The sequence below is a fragment of the Scyliorhinus canicula genome, chromosome 1 (assembly GCF_902713615.1).
Source record: "Scyliorhinus canicula chromosome 1, sScyCan1.1, whole genome shotgun sequence".
NCBI lineage: Eukaryota > Metazoa > Chordata > Chondrichthyes > Carcharhiniformes > Scyliorhinidae > Scyliorhinus > Scyliorhinus canicula.
In genome coordinates, this window is record NC_052146.1 from 213,189,977 (window position 1) to 213,204,633 (window position 14,657).

At 46.4% G+C, this 14,657-nt stretch overlaps 1 protein-coding gene across 6 annotated transcripts in view; it reads right to left on the minus strand.

The window, feature by feature from the left end:
* Window positions 1-14,657, minus strand: part of LOC119971545 — a 189,266-nt gene that overhangs the window by 105,759 nt on the left and 68,850 nt on the right. For all 6 annotated transcript variants that reach the window (XM_038807223.1, XM_038807241.1, XM_038807231.1 and 3 more), the window contains one exon: window positions 14,428-14,542. In XM_038807223.1, the coding sequence (XP_038663151.1) occupies window positions 14,428-14,542 (115 nt within the window). The remainder of the gene's footprint in view (window positions 1-14,427; window positions 14,543-14,657) is intronic.

Consider the following 14,657-nt stretch of genomic DNA (forward strand, 5'->3'; position numbering starts at 1 on the left):
TGCAGGACTCATGCAGGCACTTTTACAGATGAGAATTTTGACTGGGGTTGTGGTGGGAGGGAAAGTGAGGATGGCAAAGACAAAGGGGGCAAAGGGATAGGAAAACTGTGCAAAAACAGTGGGAGGACAGGCAATAGAGCACAATGGAAGGCAGAGAAACAAGGAGGTAGAGGAACGATGGAAGACAGAGGAAAGATTGAGAGGTGGGAAACTGGATCCCAACAACGGCGCATGAAATGCTAACAAAGGGGATTAAAGGAATTTTACATCTTTGACTGAAAGGGGATGCACTGAAGCCTCCAAAATAGGAAGGGATGGGGGGTTTGGTGCTGTTAGTGTGCCACATTAGGGACAAAGGTATGGGTGTGGTTTGGGAGAGGGCATTGTTGTCCGTATTCTTCATGGCATCAGGGAATTCTGTGAAAGCTAAGGCCTGGAGCAAGTCGAAAGGAGTCAGTTTATAGGCAGTCCAGGGGCTATGTGGTCAGAAGTCAGAGATAGGAGACTGTACAGGCGTGCAGCAGGAGCAATCATTGGGAGTATGGTGTACTCCAGCTACAGGGAGGGGCAGGGGCTGTGTGCTCCGCAGGGAAAAAGCACATCTTGATGTGCAGGGCTTTTTCACAGATTCTGCCCCTGGGCTTGGCAGACTCTGTAATGAGCTGCAGATGGAACGGTGATGGTAACTGGAGGCATCTGCAGCCTGTAGATTGGGAAGACATAATAAAGACAGAGGTATGAGAAACTCTCATGGGGGTTTCATTTTGGTAGGTGACTTTGCACATAGCCCCTAGAAGGGATGGTAGAGGTCCGCATGGACAAAGGCACTTCACAAGTGATGGGCTCGGACAGGAGGGGAGGAAGAATGTCCATTGTAACAACTTAAGGGTTCCAGTACTATTGAGGAAGGCTGGAAACAATAGCAAGAAGCTCTATTTTCATATCATGAGACTGGAGATATATCACTGGCACACGGACAGTGAGAAAGAGACCTTTAAATTCAGTCTGGAAGTAAAAGTGGAGATACACCATTATGCCGTCCACAGTAATGGTGATTGCTGAAAATGAAAGTAAGTGAATCTCGTCGAGTGGGGTCTGAGGCAGTGAGGGAAGATTGCAATTCTGGGCTAAGGGGCCTGTTCTTGGGATGTACTCTCACTTGGTGCAACAAGAGTGAACAGAAGTCAGGTTAGTTACAAAGGAGAGAGACCTCCTTGGCAAGATAGCAACTGAAGGCCAATCATATAATCCCTACAGTGCATAAGGAGGCCATTTGGCCCATTGAGTCTGCACCGACCATTTTGAAAGACCACCCTACCTAGGCCAAATCCCCACTCTATTCCTGCAACTCTAACCTAAGGGGCAATTTAGCATGGCCAATCCGCCTAACCTGCATATCTTTGGACTGTGGGAGGAAATTGGGGCACCTGGAGGAAACCCACGCAGATATGGGGAGAATGTACTAACTCCACACAGACAGTTACCAGAGGTTGGAATTGAACCGGATCCCTGGCTCTGTGAGGCAGCAGTGCCAACCATTGTGCCACCCCAATGCTTTCATTACTGCTGTTAAAGGGACTCACATAACTCACTAGCTTCACATCACATTTGCTGCATCTCTAGAGTCATACCTAGAAAGGTAAACTTTGTAAATGCAGGCAATAGTGAGGAAAGCACAGCTGCATTGTATATGGCATTCAATCAATGTAGGCCAGTCATGTGTTCACCATGGATGCCACTCATAACTGGCCAAAGGGCTTCCACTCATTCACCATGAGATTGGTCATTAGTATGTCACATCACTGATAGGACAGCAGAGCTACTTTGGGCCACTCATTTCATTTACACCTTATCATCCCACACTGGGCTCAAGATGTCACATTTCTGAGATGCCATCTTGATCACTCAATGTGTGTATTAGCATCTCAGGGACAAGGCTGAATCAGCCAGCATGCAAGTCAGGCAGCAAAAGCTATGGAGCCCAACATTTCCTATTGGTTTCTTAATCAGAAATAATTTTTTATTCGGAGTTTCACTTTCTCTACCCTTTAATTGTTCTTGTCTTCAAAGTTTCATTTCAGAAAGAAGGCAAAAAGGCGAATGATCTCAATGCTGCCTTGATCAGAATCTTAATGCAGTGAAGGATGTGAAGGAAGGAGAGGTGTCGTTAAATGCAGCTCCAGCACCTGGGGTCTCACCTGGGGACATGGTCAAGGGGAGTCAGAGCATGAGCAGGAGGGTGAGGGGGAGAGACCCAGACAATGGAGACGACTCACCAGGTCTGTCAAAATGTCCTATTTACAAGTGAGTGAGAGGCAGTGATGGGTTTGTCCCGTAATCTAGTACATCACATATAACTACATTCTTTGGGAAGACCTGATACCATGGGGATTAGGAGGCTTTCCCCTGTCAGTGGCTTTGAAGGTACCCACAGCATTCAATGTTTTTGCCTCCTGGTCTTTCCAAGGATCAACATGGGAACCATGTGGTATCTTGTAGTCCGCAACACATTGATGAAGACGGTCACCTCTGCCCTTTACAGGACGGTCATCATTATGTCAGGTTTTCTCTGGACGATAGCCAGGCCGTGAAATTCACTGACTCTGTCGCTATCTCAGGCTTCCCATAGATTGCACCTATGTGGCGATAGAGGCTCCATGGAGGAGTCCCTAATGTTTATAAACGTCAAAGACTACAATTCCATGAATGTTCAACTGATGCATTATCATCGGAAGCACATCTTGCATGTTTGTCCACGGTACCATGGGGGTTGCCATGATCTCTTCATTCTGAGTTACTCCTAGGGACCTGAGATTTATGTGTACCAGAACCTCTGCAGGAATGGCTGTTTGGAGGTACTGTGGGGAAATATTTAACCAAGTTTTGAAAATATTGTTACCGTGGGAACTATCGGAACAAATAAAGAATTAGTTGGGTTGTAAAAGAAATACAAGCTCGTATTGTTCTGAGTGAAGGTCAGATTGTACATTTGTAGTTTCGTGGTGATAAACGTGAAATGCTGCACCAGTCTTTAAAGATCCAGACTGCAAATGTGGACAGCCAGTAATTTAGATACCTGTGTGAATGATGGAATGGAGCACCATTCAGAAGTCACAATTCAAAATGTGTAAGCCAATTAGGGGCAGAGAGGGGGACGGTACCAGAATGTGCAGGTAAAAAGCTCTTGGTGCACGTGGTGCACTTGCTCTTCTTTGTTCTCTTTCCATTGTTCTCTTTCTTTTGCCACACTGGGCTTTTGTTTGTTTTGTTTGTATTTGAAGTTGTACTAACCACCTTTTTGCAATAAACGCAATCTCAAACTACCACCGGTCCCTGCCTTTTATTAGAAAATAAGTGATCCTACAATTTGATGCTGCGAGCAGGATCGCGAGAGGAAAAGGAATCGGAGATCTGGACATTGAATCTATATCGGGCCCTGGACGTAAAGACACCTCTTCATTAAAAAATGTCCTCAGCCCCTCTTACGCAACCTCGAACTTCTCTGGTATGGTAGTCGGCTCAAGTCCCGAAAGACATCTGCATTTCGGAGGTATACAGGATAGGTATGCTGGCCTTGCTGAAAAACCTCATGGCTTTAGTCTAAATAAAAATAATTGGTATTACGGCAGAGGAAAAGGACAAACAGTTGCCTACCACAGTCAAAGATGGGCAGGCCCCACAAGAGGTTTCCATAGATGAGATATTTTGGCAATTAAAAGAGTATATAGAGCAACAGTTTGAATTATCCAAAACCTGTACTGAGATTGAAGAAATGTATAATACCTCCAAAGGACAATGGTCCTTGGATGATATCAAAATGATCTGGGGAAAAACAACCTGTGTGAAAGAAAAGGAACGAACCAAATGGTCCCTAGTCGTTCTGGGCCAGGTTCGACAGCGAAACGAAATTACGAGTCAATCTCAACATGATCGCGCAATGACCGCTGGGAAAGAACAGTTGAAGGCAGTAAGCGAACAGTTAAAAAAGGAAAAATGTGAAGCCAAAGTAAGAAGTCCACTGTGAAGGAACTGAAGTCCGAAATCAAGTCTCAAATCAGGTCCAAAATCAAAGAACTTAAGAAGCAATTATGTGAAGAATCAGAAACACCACCAAAAAGGTCAGTGACACCCTCAGGGGGGATCAGTTCCCCCACGAGTAATTCGTCCTATTTGTACCCTTGCCTTGAAGAAACAGAAGCAGAATAGCAAAAAATGCAGTAACGCAAAGCCGGTCCGGAAACCAAATCTGAGTCCTCGAGCGACTCTAGAGGAGAGAGTAGTTCGTCAAAGGAGGAACCCTCGGCTCAAACTTCAGAAAAAAAAAAGTTTAAAATTAAGTCATAAGAAACTACTGACAAAGGTGGCAAGAAAACAATTAAAGCTAAATACGCCCTGTATTTTCACAATGTCCCAGCCAACCCGGAAAATGGTCTAATAAATAGCCACACCCCAAGAAAGGGGGAATGAAAACATGTGAACAGTGAGAACGTTTAAAAGGCATTTATAGTGGGCAGCACGGTGGCGCAGTGGAAAGCACTGCTACCTCACGGCGCCGAGGTCCCAGGTTCAATCCCAGCTCTGGGGCACTGTCGGTGTAGAGTTTGCACATTTTCCCCGTGTTTGCATAGGTTTCGCCCCCACAACCTAAGGATGTGCAGGGTAGGTGGATTGGCCACACTAAACTGCCCCTTAATTGGAAAAAGTTGGGTACTCTAAATTAAAAAAAAATAAAAGGCATTTATAATCTCCACCTGTGGGACGGGGTACTGATCCTGATGGTAATGGTACCTAGGTGAGATGGGAAGAAATTAAATAAACAGGGCAGCACGGTAGCATGGTGGTTAGCATAAATGCTTCACAGCTCCAGGGTCCCAGGTTCGATTCCCGTGTGTGCGTGGGTTTCCTCCGGGTGCTCCGGTTTCCTCCCACAGTCCAAAGATGTGCGGGTTAGGTGGATTGGCCATGCTAAATTGCCCGTAGTGTCCTAAAAGGTAAGGTTAAAGGAGGGGGGGGGGGGGGGGGGGGGGGGGGGGGGGGTTGCGGGTGTGGGGTGGATGCGTGGGTTTGAGTGGGGTGATCATTGCTCGGCACAACATCGAGGGCCGAAAGGCCTGTTCTGTGCTGTACTGTTCTATGTTCTATGAGTCGCCCCTGGGGACGAAGAGCAGCAATTTTCGGAACCACAAGGTCATGCTGCAGCTGTACATAACTCTGGTGCGGCCGCACCTGGAGTACTGCGTGCAGTTCTGGTCACCACATTATAGGAAGGATGTGGAAGCTTTGGAAAGGGTTCAGAGGAGATTTACTAGGATGTTGCCTGGTATGGAGGGAAGGTCTTACGAGGAAAGGCTCAGGGAATTGAGGTTGTTTTCGTTAGAGAGGAGAAGGCTGAGAGGTGACTTAATAGAGACATAAGATAGTCAGAGGGTTAGATAGGGTGGACAGTGAGAGTCTTTTTCCTCGGATGGTGATGACCAACACGAGGGGACATAGCTTTAAATTGAGGGGTGGTAGATATAGGACAGATGTCAGAGGCAGTTTCTTTACTCAGAGAGTAGTAGGGGTGTGGAACACCCTGCCTGCAACAGGAGTAGACTCGCCAACTTTAAGGGCATTTAAGTGGTCACTGGATAGACATATGGATGAAAATGGAATAGTGTAGGTCAGATAGGCTTCAGATGGTTTCACAGGTCGGCGCAACATCGAGGGCCGAAGGGCCCATACTGCGCTGTAGTGTTCTATGTTCTATGTTCTAATTAGGGGCAGGATGGGCTGCGATCAAGTGCTGGCTACAGGTTTTCAGTCCAGCAAGAACAGACTGGGGATAGATCGCGGCTTGCCAGCAAAACGGACCAGAGGAAGTGTTAGAGTATGACGAGTGATTCTGATCTGTCTGGTTGGAGCACTTGGGAATGAATGATGAGAGACCCGAAGAAATGGACAACAGCATTTTCAAACTTCTGAAAACTGCCTTCGTCGCTTGATTAATGCCAGAATTGGCAAAGATGCTAAAGGTCATTCTGCCCAGGTGGAAGGCCTGAGAAACAACCTTTGCAGCATTAGTGGATTGGTGTAACCAATCAGACCGGGATATGGGAGTTAAACTCCAAAACATGCAGGCAGGATGGAAACCCAATGATCCTAGCAACAACAACACCCAAGGAAAACGACCTGGAAAATGAGTAAAAGAAGGCCACTGGGTGAGGAGGTGGAAAGAAAAAGAACGACAAAAAGAACGTCAGGGAAACAGCCTGACACAAAGACTAAGCACGCCCTCTGGTGGAGACGACCTGGTACAAAGATTCAAGCAGCTTACACCACAGCAAGAGAAGCAGTTGTTGGAGGTTGCAAAAAACTAGGGAGTCCCTCCTTGCTCTCCCAGCACCTCTCCTGGAACTGATCCAATAGCGAGGAGATGGATTATACATCATTATGAGGGTGGACAAACAAGATATAGATTGTTTCCTGGATACAAGGGCTGAATTAACATATTTGCCCCAACGATACAAAAATTCTGTACCTCTAGATGACAAGATACAAATTGCCCACGGGGTTGGGGGCCAGGTTTTTGAAATAAAAAAAACTCAACTCATTGTATACGCATTGGGCTTGCCCACATGAATTGACCACGCCTATCTGAGTAAGCCCAGTGGGACAAGCCCTTCTCGCAATGGATGCCGTGACTCAATTGAATTCCTTGTTGCATTTTGAAGACGGCCAGGTAACATGGTCTATCAGAAGCCTGAAAAAGGAGTTGAAAGAACACCCAATATGGGCCAAAGATAAGAATGATTCTGGCCTACTCCAGATCGAACCGGCATCGTTTACTGGGACTGCCCCACTGTGCACCAAACAGCACCCTATCAGCCCAACCTCCATTGCTGGCATCTTGCCAGTCATCTAACAACTAGAGGAGCAAGATGTGCTGGTAAAAACGCATAGTTTCTCTAACAGCCCTGTATGGCCAGTATGGAAACCCAATGGGACTTGGCGTCTGACCGTTGATCACGGGAAGACCAACCAGTGTATTGATCAAAGGGAACCGTTGGTAGCCGACCCCTCCACCACTTTTAATGTACTAACGGCGGAACATAAATGGTTCTAGGAAATAGATGTGGCAAATGGATTTTGGTCGGTACCATTGGCACCTGAGGTTCGACTGTGGTTCGCCTTTGCTGTCCAACAGCAACAATACACCTGGACACGACTACTACAGGATTATCACAACAGCCCTATAGTATTTCACATGGCCTTACAAAACCATCTGAGTTACCTACAATGTATTTCACGGTTATCCAGTACGCGGATGACATTCTGTTGGCATTCAACAAGTAAGATCAACATGAGAAGACCCACATACCATGCTGGACCACCTCCACCTGAGAGGCCATTACGCCAAAGCACAAATTGCCCAAGCAGTGGTTGCGTACCTGGGATAAAACATTTTGGAAAGAAAGAAAGAATTTACCCAGGATAGGACCACAGCCATTTGGGCTGCCAAACAGCCCACCACTATCCAAGAACTCGGGTCCTTTTTGGTTTTGTGTAACTTTAACCAAAATTGGATCAACTCCTACACACAGCTGACTCAGCCATTGAATTACCTTTTCAAGGAGAAGTGAAAATCCAAATAAGCCATTGCCCTCATAGGAGAACAGTAGAGGCCTTCACAAATGTGAAAAAGGCTGTGTGTTCAGCAACGCCTCTGGGAATCTCTGACAATGGGAAGCCATTTACCTTGTTTGTCCATGAGAAAGAAGGATACATGACAAGAATACTGGCGCAAGAACATGGGGATCAGCAAAGATGTATTGGATACTATTTGTGAAAACTGTACGCAGTGGTCCTCGGATGGGGAAGTTGCCTGCGAGCCATGAAAGCCATGTGTCAAGCTGTCATGGCCACTGCAGGTCTAGTCCTGGTCCAAAAGCTAACTGCTAAGTGTCCCCACGCTGTACACATTCTGCTATCTATGAACAGAGTATCCCAGGTGACTGCAGCCAGCTGGACAAGATGAACAGCGATCCTGGAAGCCCCCCTTCTCCACATTGTCTGGGCTAGTCCGGTGAACCCATCATCGGGCAGCACGGTAGCATTGTGGATAGCACAATTGCTTCACAGCTCCAGGGTCCCAGGTTCGATTCCCGGCTTGGTTCACTGTCTGTGCGGAGTCTGCACATCCTCCCCGTATGTGCGTGAGTTTCCGCCGGGTGCTCCGGTTTCCTCTCACAGTCCAAAGATGTGCAGATTAGGTGGATTGGCCATGATAAATTGCCCTTAGTGTCCAAAATTGCCCTTAGTATTGGGTGGGGTTACTGGGTTATGGGGATAGGGTGGAGGTGTTGACCTCGGGTAAGGTGCTCTTTCCAAGAGCCGTTGCAGACTCGATGGGCCGAGTGGCCTCCTTTTGCACTGTAAATGCTATGATAATCTATGCTCTCGCTTCCCGAGGAGCAAGAGGGCAGAGGAGAGGGGCATGACTTGTGAGGAGATCTTGAACAAAATGGAGGAATCGAGCTTGGTGGCAGAGAAACCATTGCACAACCCAGACCTGATCCTATTTACAGAAGGCTCCTTCTTTGTTGACAATGGTATCTGAAAAGCAGGGTGGGCACTAACAAGCTGACACGAGATTGTGGCAAAAGTTGTCTGCTCTCAGGGACGTCAGCCCAACAGGCTGAGTTAAGGGCCCTAGCGGAGGCATGCCAGATATCAAAAGGACAGGCAGCTAACATCCATACAGGCCCAAGGTACTGCTTTGGAGTTACTCTTGACTTTGGCCACTGGTACACCTATCCGAAATGGGAAAGAGGTACGAGACTTACTAGATGACATACAACTACCCCGTGGAGTGTCCATTCTAAAATGTAAGGCCCACACAAAGGAAAATACCACAGAAGCACAAGGAAAAGTCCTAGCTGACAAGGCAGCCAAAGAATCCACCTCACAAAGCACTTCTCCAGAGGAACTAACATAAACATGCAGACTGGGAGTAATCAGTCTAACCCGAGACCTACAGACAATGCAAGGCGACTGGACATGGATTGAGGCAGGAATAAAGTTATATGATGAAGGCACCTGGAGACAAAGAGGTAACAACAGGCCAGTCACGCCACAAGCTCTGATGCCCTATTTAGCCCAACAGATCCATTCATGGGGGCACTTGGTCCCGCATAAATGACGCACAATTCCAGAAAAGCTGGTGGGGCGGGGATTCAAACAAACACACCCCGTTGGTAGTAGACCACTGAGTGGTCTGCCAGGAGAATAATCCTGGACCTATCACGGTAATGCCCCAACTGAGGTCCCCTGCCCCTGCTGGACCATCCCAGCTTTCCTAATCAACTATAACTCCCTTCCTCCATCTCACGGACACACTGGTGTTCTCGTGGTGGTCGACAAGTTCTCATGGTGGGTGGAAGCCGTTGCAACTAGATGGGCCACAGCCGATCACACGGCCAAGGTCCTGTGTAAGGATTACATTCCAGATGGGGAGTCCCAACCAGCAGTAATTCTGACCAAGGAACTTTACGGGTACTGTCTGCCAAGAAGTATGCAGATTATTAAACATTACCTGGGACCTACATTGTCCTCATCACCCACAATCGCTAGGCCAAGTGGAACGCATGAACAGAACTCTGAAACGACGTGCCAAACATCATCAGGAAGGAATGCTGTGGCCCCAGGCACTACCGATAGTCCTGTGCAGTATTAGGGCAACTCTAAATAGAACTACGAGCCTGAGTCCATTTGAAATCATAACAGAGAGACCCCATGTCCCTGCCAGCAACCATTGATTTGCGAAAAGCCGATTGCCACTTGATGAGTAATGCCTTATTAGAATATTGTCAGAATCTAATAAATACTATTAGTTCTGCTTCTCAACAGATATGGTGGCTTGGGGAGACTCACGAGAAGGGGGACACAACATCGACCCTGGCATTATGGGTTTACTTGAAGAAACTACATAAGGAACCTCTGGATGCCAAGTGTGAAGGACCCTAAAAAGTGCTATTGACCAAGCAGCTGTTAAAATCCAGGGGAAGAAAGCTTGGATCCACGCATCTCACATTAAACGAGCACACCGTGATTAAAACTCCTAACTTTTAAAAGGACAATTCTTATTTGCCAACATGTTTAACCATATTTGTTGTATCCGTTGCTTGCTTTTTCAGTTTTTGCCTCCTTGCCTACCCTTGACCAGCCATACCAGCTATGCTGGGCCCAGGCGGGTTCCTCTCAAGACTAACCGTCATCCCCTCTTGCCTAATAAGCATGCTCCCTATATTTAAAGGATTGTAACAGTTTATCTATCGGCTTGCCAATTCCAGTGTTAAAGACTATTCCTAAACAGAGGGACCATCAGAGGCATTTGTAAATGTGTTCCTCTGCGATATTTCCCATTTGCTTGCTTTTATTGATTCATGCTCTTCTATTTTTAGAGGAATGTGGGGAAATATTAAAACCAAGTTGTGAAAATATTGTAACTGTGGGCAAGTCAAAAAAGAATTAGTTGGGTTGTAGATTAAATACAAGCTTGTATTGTTCGCAGTCAAGAAAGTGAAATGTTACACCAGCCCTTCATGATCCAGACTGCAATGTGCCCAGCCAGTAAGTTAGATACTGGTGTGAGGCTGGTATGGAGCACTATTCACAAGTCACAATTCAAAATTTGTAAGCCAATTATGGGCAGAGAGGGGGGCGATACCAGAACATGCAGGTAGAAGGCTCTTGGTGCACCTGGTACTTGCTCGCTCTCTTCTCATAGAATTTATAGTGGAGAAGGAGGCCATTCGGCCCATCGAGTCTGCACCGGCTCTTGGAAAGAGCACTCTACCCAGGTCCACACTCCACCCTATCCCCATAACCCAGTAACCTCACCCAACACTAAGGGCAATTTTGGACACTAAGGGCAATTTAGCATGGCCAGTCCACCTAACCTGCACATCTTTGGACTGTGGGAGGAAACCGGAGCACCCGGAGGAAACCCACGCAGACACGGGGAGAACGTGCAGACTCCACACAGACAGTGACCCAAGCCGGGAATCGAACCTGCGACCCTGGAGCTGTGAAGCAATTGTGCTAACCACAATGCTACCGTGCTGCTCCTCTTTGTTCTCTTTCCATTTTTCTCTTTATTTTGCCTCACTGGGCTTTTGTTTCTTTTGTTTGTATTTGAAAATGTACCAATCAAGTTTTACAATAAACTCAATCTCAAACTACCACTGGACCCCGTCCCTTATTAGAAAATAAGAGATCCTGCAGGTACCTATTCAGCACTGGTGATGACTCTGGTGTATTGCCCTCACAGTCCTCCCAGTAATGCTCACATCTCTACACACTCCCTTATGGAGCATACCATTGGGCTTCTGAAGATGTACTTCAGAAGCTTGGACTGCTCAGATGGCTCACTGTAATACACTCCCGATAGGGTTTCTCATATAATAGCAGAGTGTTGCGCCTTTCACAATCTAGCTATGCAAAGAGTTAATCCCTTGCTAGAGTGTGAACTGGACGAGGATGAGAGTTCATTGGAAGATAAGGTGTGGAGTCTAGGCAGCTCAGAGGGCTGCTGTGTGTCAGTATTTGCGTGTGCGCAATGATGCTATGAAAGAGGAGGTGGGAAACACTCCCGTGTTAGTTTAATTGCGAACTGAATACAGGAAGAGTAAAGTTAAGTGAGGGCACATCTCTCCTAGCCCTCAATGCCATTCCCTTTCATCTCCGGGGATGTACAACTACTTGCAGTGAGAATGAGTCCAGCATTCACACTTGTACGTTCTGACATCATGAATCTCTAGGTCATGCTCTCAGCTTTCGGGCAGGTTGTTTCCACTGGCGGGTGACAGCAGAACTAGGGGGCATAGCCTCAAATAAGGGGAAGTAGATTTAGGACTGAGTTTAGGAGGAACTTCTTCACCCAAAGGGTTGTGAATCTATGGAATTCCTTGCCCAGTGAAGCAGTTGAGGCTCCTTCATTACATGTTTTTAAGGTAAAGATAGATAGTTTTTTGAAGAATAAAGGGATTAAGGGTTATGGTGTTCGGGCCGGAAAGTGGAGCTGAGTCCACAAAAGATCAGCCATAATCTAATTGAATGGCGGAGCAGGCTCGAGGGGCCAGATGGCCTACTCCTGCTCCTAGTTCTTATGTTCTTTCGTTTGCAGTGCCCTGTGAATGTGCTCACTCTGGAATCTGAGAGTCCACTGAGGAACAAGAGTGATGCGAGAGAGAAGTCTTAACATTTTCACCGCCACCTACTGATGCAAATACTGACACGACTAAGATGAGAACATGCCAAGGATATAGTCCATCTGTGCATGCCTTGTGTTCTGTCACTACCACGGAGGAGACACAAATGCCACTAGATGAGCTGCCCTCACTTATGGTGTCCCTCGGGGAAGAAGGGTTAAAAACACTGACATCATATACTTCCAATAAAAATTTAAACACATCACTCTGACATCTCACATGAGTGAGGTAGGTAGAGGGATCCAGGAGGTAGGGTTGCAGGAGCCTCAGCCCTCGTCTTTATCCAACAGGTATGAGATTCCTGCTCCCTGTGTGGTTGAGAGTAGGACTGTGGGGAGGATTAGAAAACTGACCACAGCACCGTGGGAGCCATTAAAGTGGGGGCGTGGGGTTCTCTTTGGTACAAATGACATAGGCAGAACAAGGATTGAGGTTCTGCTGAAGGAATATGAGCAGCTAGGAGCTAAATTAAAAAGCAAAACCAAAAAGGTAATAATCTCCAGATTCCCACCTGAGCCACAAACTAATTGGCGCAGGGTCAATACGATTAAAGATGTAAGGGCATGGCTCAAAGATTAGTGTGGGAGAAATGGGTTTGAGTTTGTGGGACATTGGCACCAACACTGAGGATGGAGGGAGCTGTTCCAATGGGACAGTCTTCACCTGAATCATGATGGGACCAGAGTCCTGGTGAATCGCATGACTAAACTGTAGCTAGGGTTTTAAGTGGCGTGAGAGGGGTGAGGGCAAGGGTTCAATTGTATGGAGAATTAGAAAATCAAAGTTAAAGAAGAAGATTGGAGTGCAGGTTAATGATAAATACTTTAAACTAGTTTTGGGGGGGGGGGGGGGGGGGGGGGGGGGGGGGGGGGGGGGGGGGGGGGGGGGGGGGGGGGGGGGAGGTTTCAGGAGAGGTTAGTAAAGTTTCCAGAATAAGTAATAGAACAGAGTATAGAAAGTGGCAGGAATCGAATTTCAAGCACAACAGCAAAGAGGACAACTGTGAGAAGGGAGGAGGTCATAGCAGGACTGAAAGTGGTGTGTCAAAATGCTAAATGCATACGGTATACGAGCTTGTAACGCACATCCAAATTAGCGGGTACGATGTTTTGGGCATCACAGAGACGGGGCTGCAAGGGGATCAGCGATGGGATCCTATTGAAAGGACAGGCATATGGGCAAAGGGGGTGGGGTTGCATTGTTAGTAAGAAATTGAATTAAATTGATAGCAAGAAGCAATATAGGGTCAGAAGACATAGAATCTGTGTGGATAGAATTGAGGAATCGCAAAGTAAACACGACCCTGATGGGATTTATGTACAGCACTCTAGCAGAAATTAGCAGGTGGGGAAGAGAAAAAATCAGGAGACTGAAAAGACAGAGAAAAGCAATATTATAATAATCATGGGGGACTTAAATATGCAGGTGGACTGGGAAAATCAGGTTGGTAGCGGATTCCAAGAAAAGGAATTTGTGGAATGTCTATGAGATTTTTTTTGGAGAAGCTTGTGGTAGAGCCCACTAGGGAACAGGCAATTCTGGATTTGGTAATGTGCAATGAGGCACATTTGAAATGACACTTAGAAACTTTTCTGATAGATGTGTCCTTGATGGTCTTGTGGAGATAGATGGGCTGCAGAAAGTGAGATGTATGTGTTGGCTGGCATTTAAATTTGGTGCCCAGACTTTTGACCCTGCCAGCTGTCCATGGGCAGACAAATAAGCCCCTGACCCACCAGCTGATTCGACCTGATACTAATCTGGGTATAATTAATGAGCTTCCAAGCGCATAATCAGGCGCAAGTTCCCACCATTCCAGCCAGGGGTAATGGTGCCTCTGGAACCTCCCACCACTGCACTCAAGGCTCATAAATATAAAATTCCTCCCTATGTGGTTGATTCCTAATGTCCTCAAGCAAACTAGGGATGGCCAATAAATACTGCCTTGTCTTGATTGACATTGAGCTTATTTAGCAAATCTACATGAAAGCGGAAATGTGCAACCGCATCTCCATTGTTCTGTCTACGTTTAAAAAAGTTGGCACTGGAAAATAGCAGCATTACTTAGCATTTAATACTAATTACTGATGTGATTTATTCTTCCAAAAGAAAATATTACTTTGACAAATTGTTAGTTATTACTGCATGGAAAATAAAACCCAGTCACAAAACATGCCTGTTTTGGAAACCAATTCTTTGTAATTTATCATTTCTTTTTTGGCACTGGTCAAGTGTTTCGCAACATTGCCTTCATCTGCACGTTCACGAAGCTTCTTTTCCCAGGCACGCACCTATCAAATAGCACAAGAAAAAGGACAGAGAAATTATGGTGATGTTGTAGGCACAGCACAATTAGACCAAATTTCCACTCAGCATTCACTTCCGTTCTTTGGAATTGTTAATCAT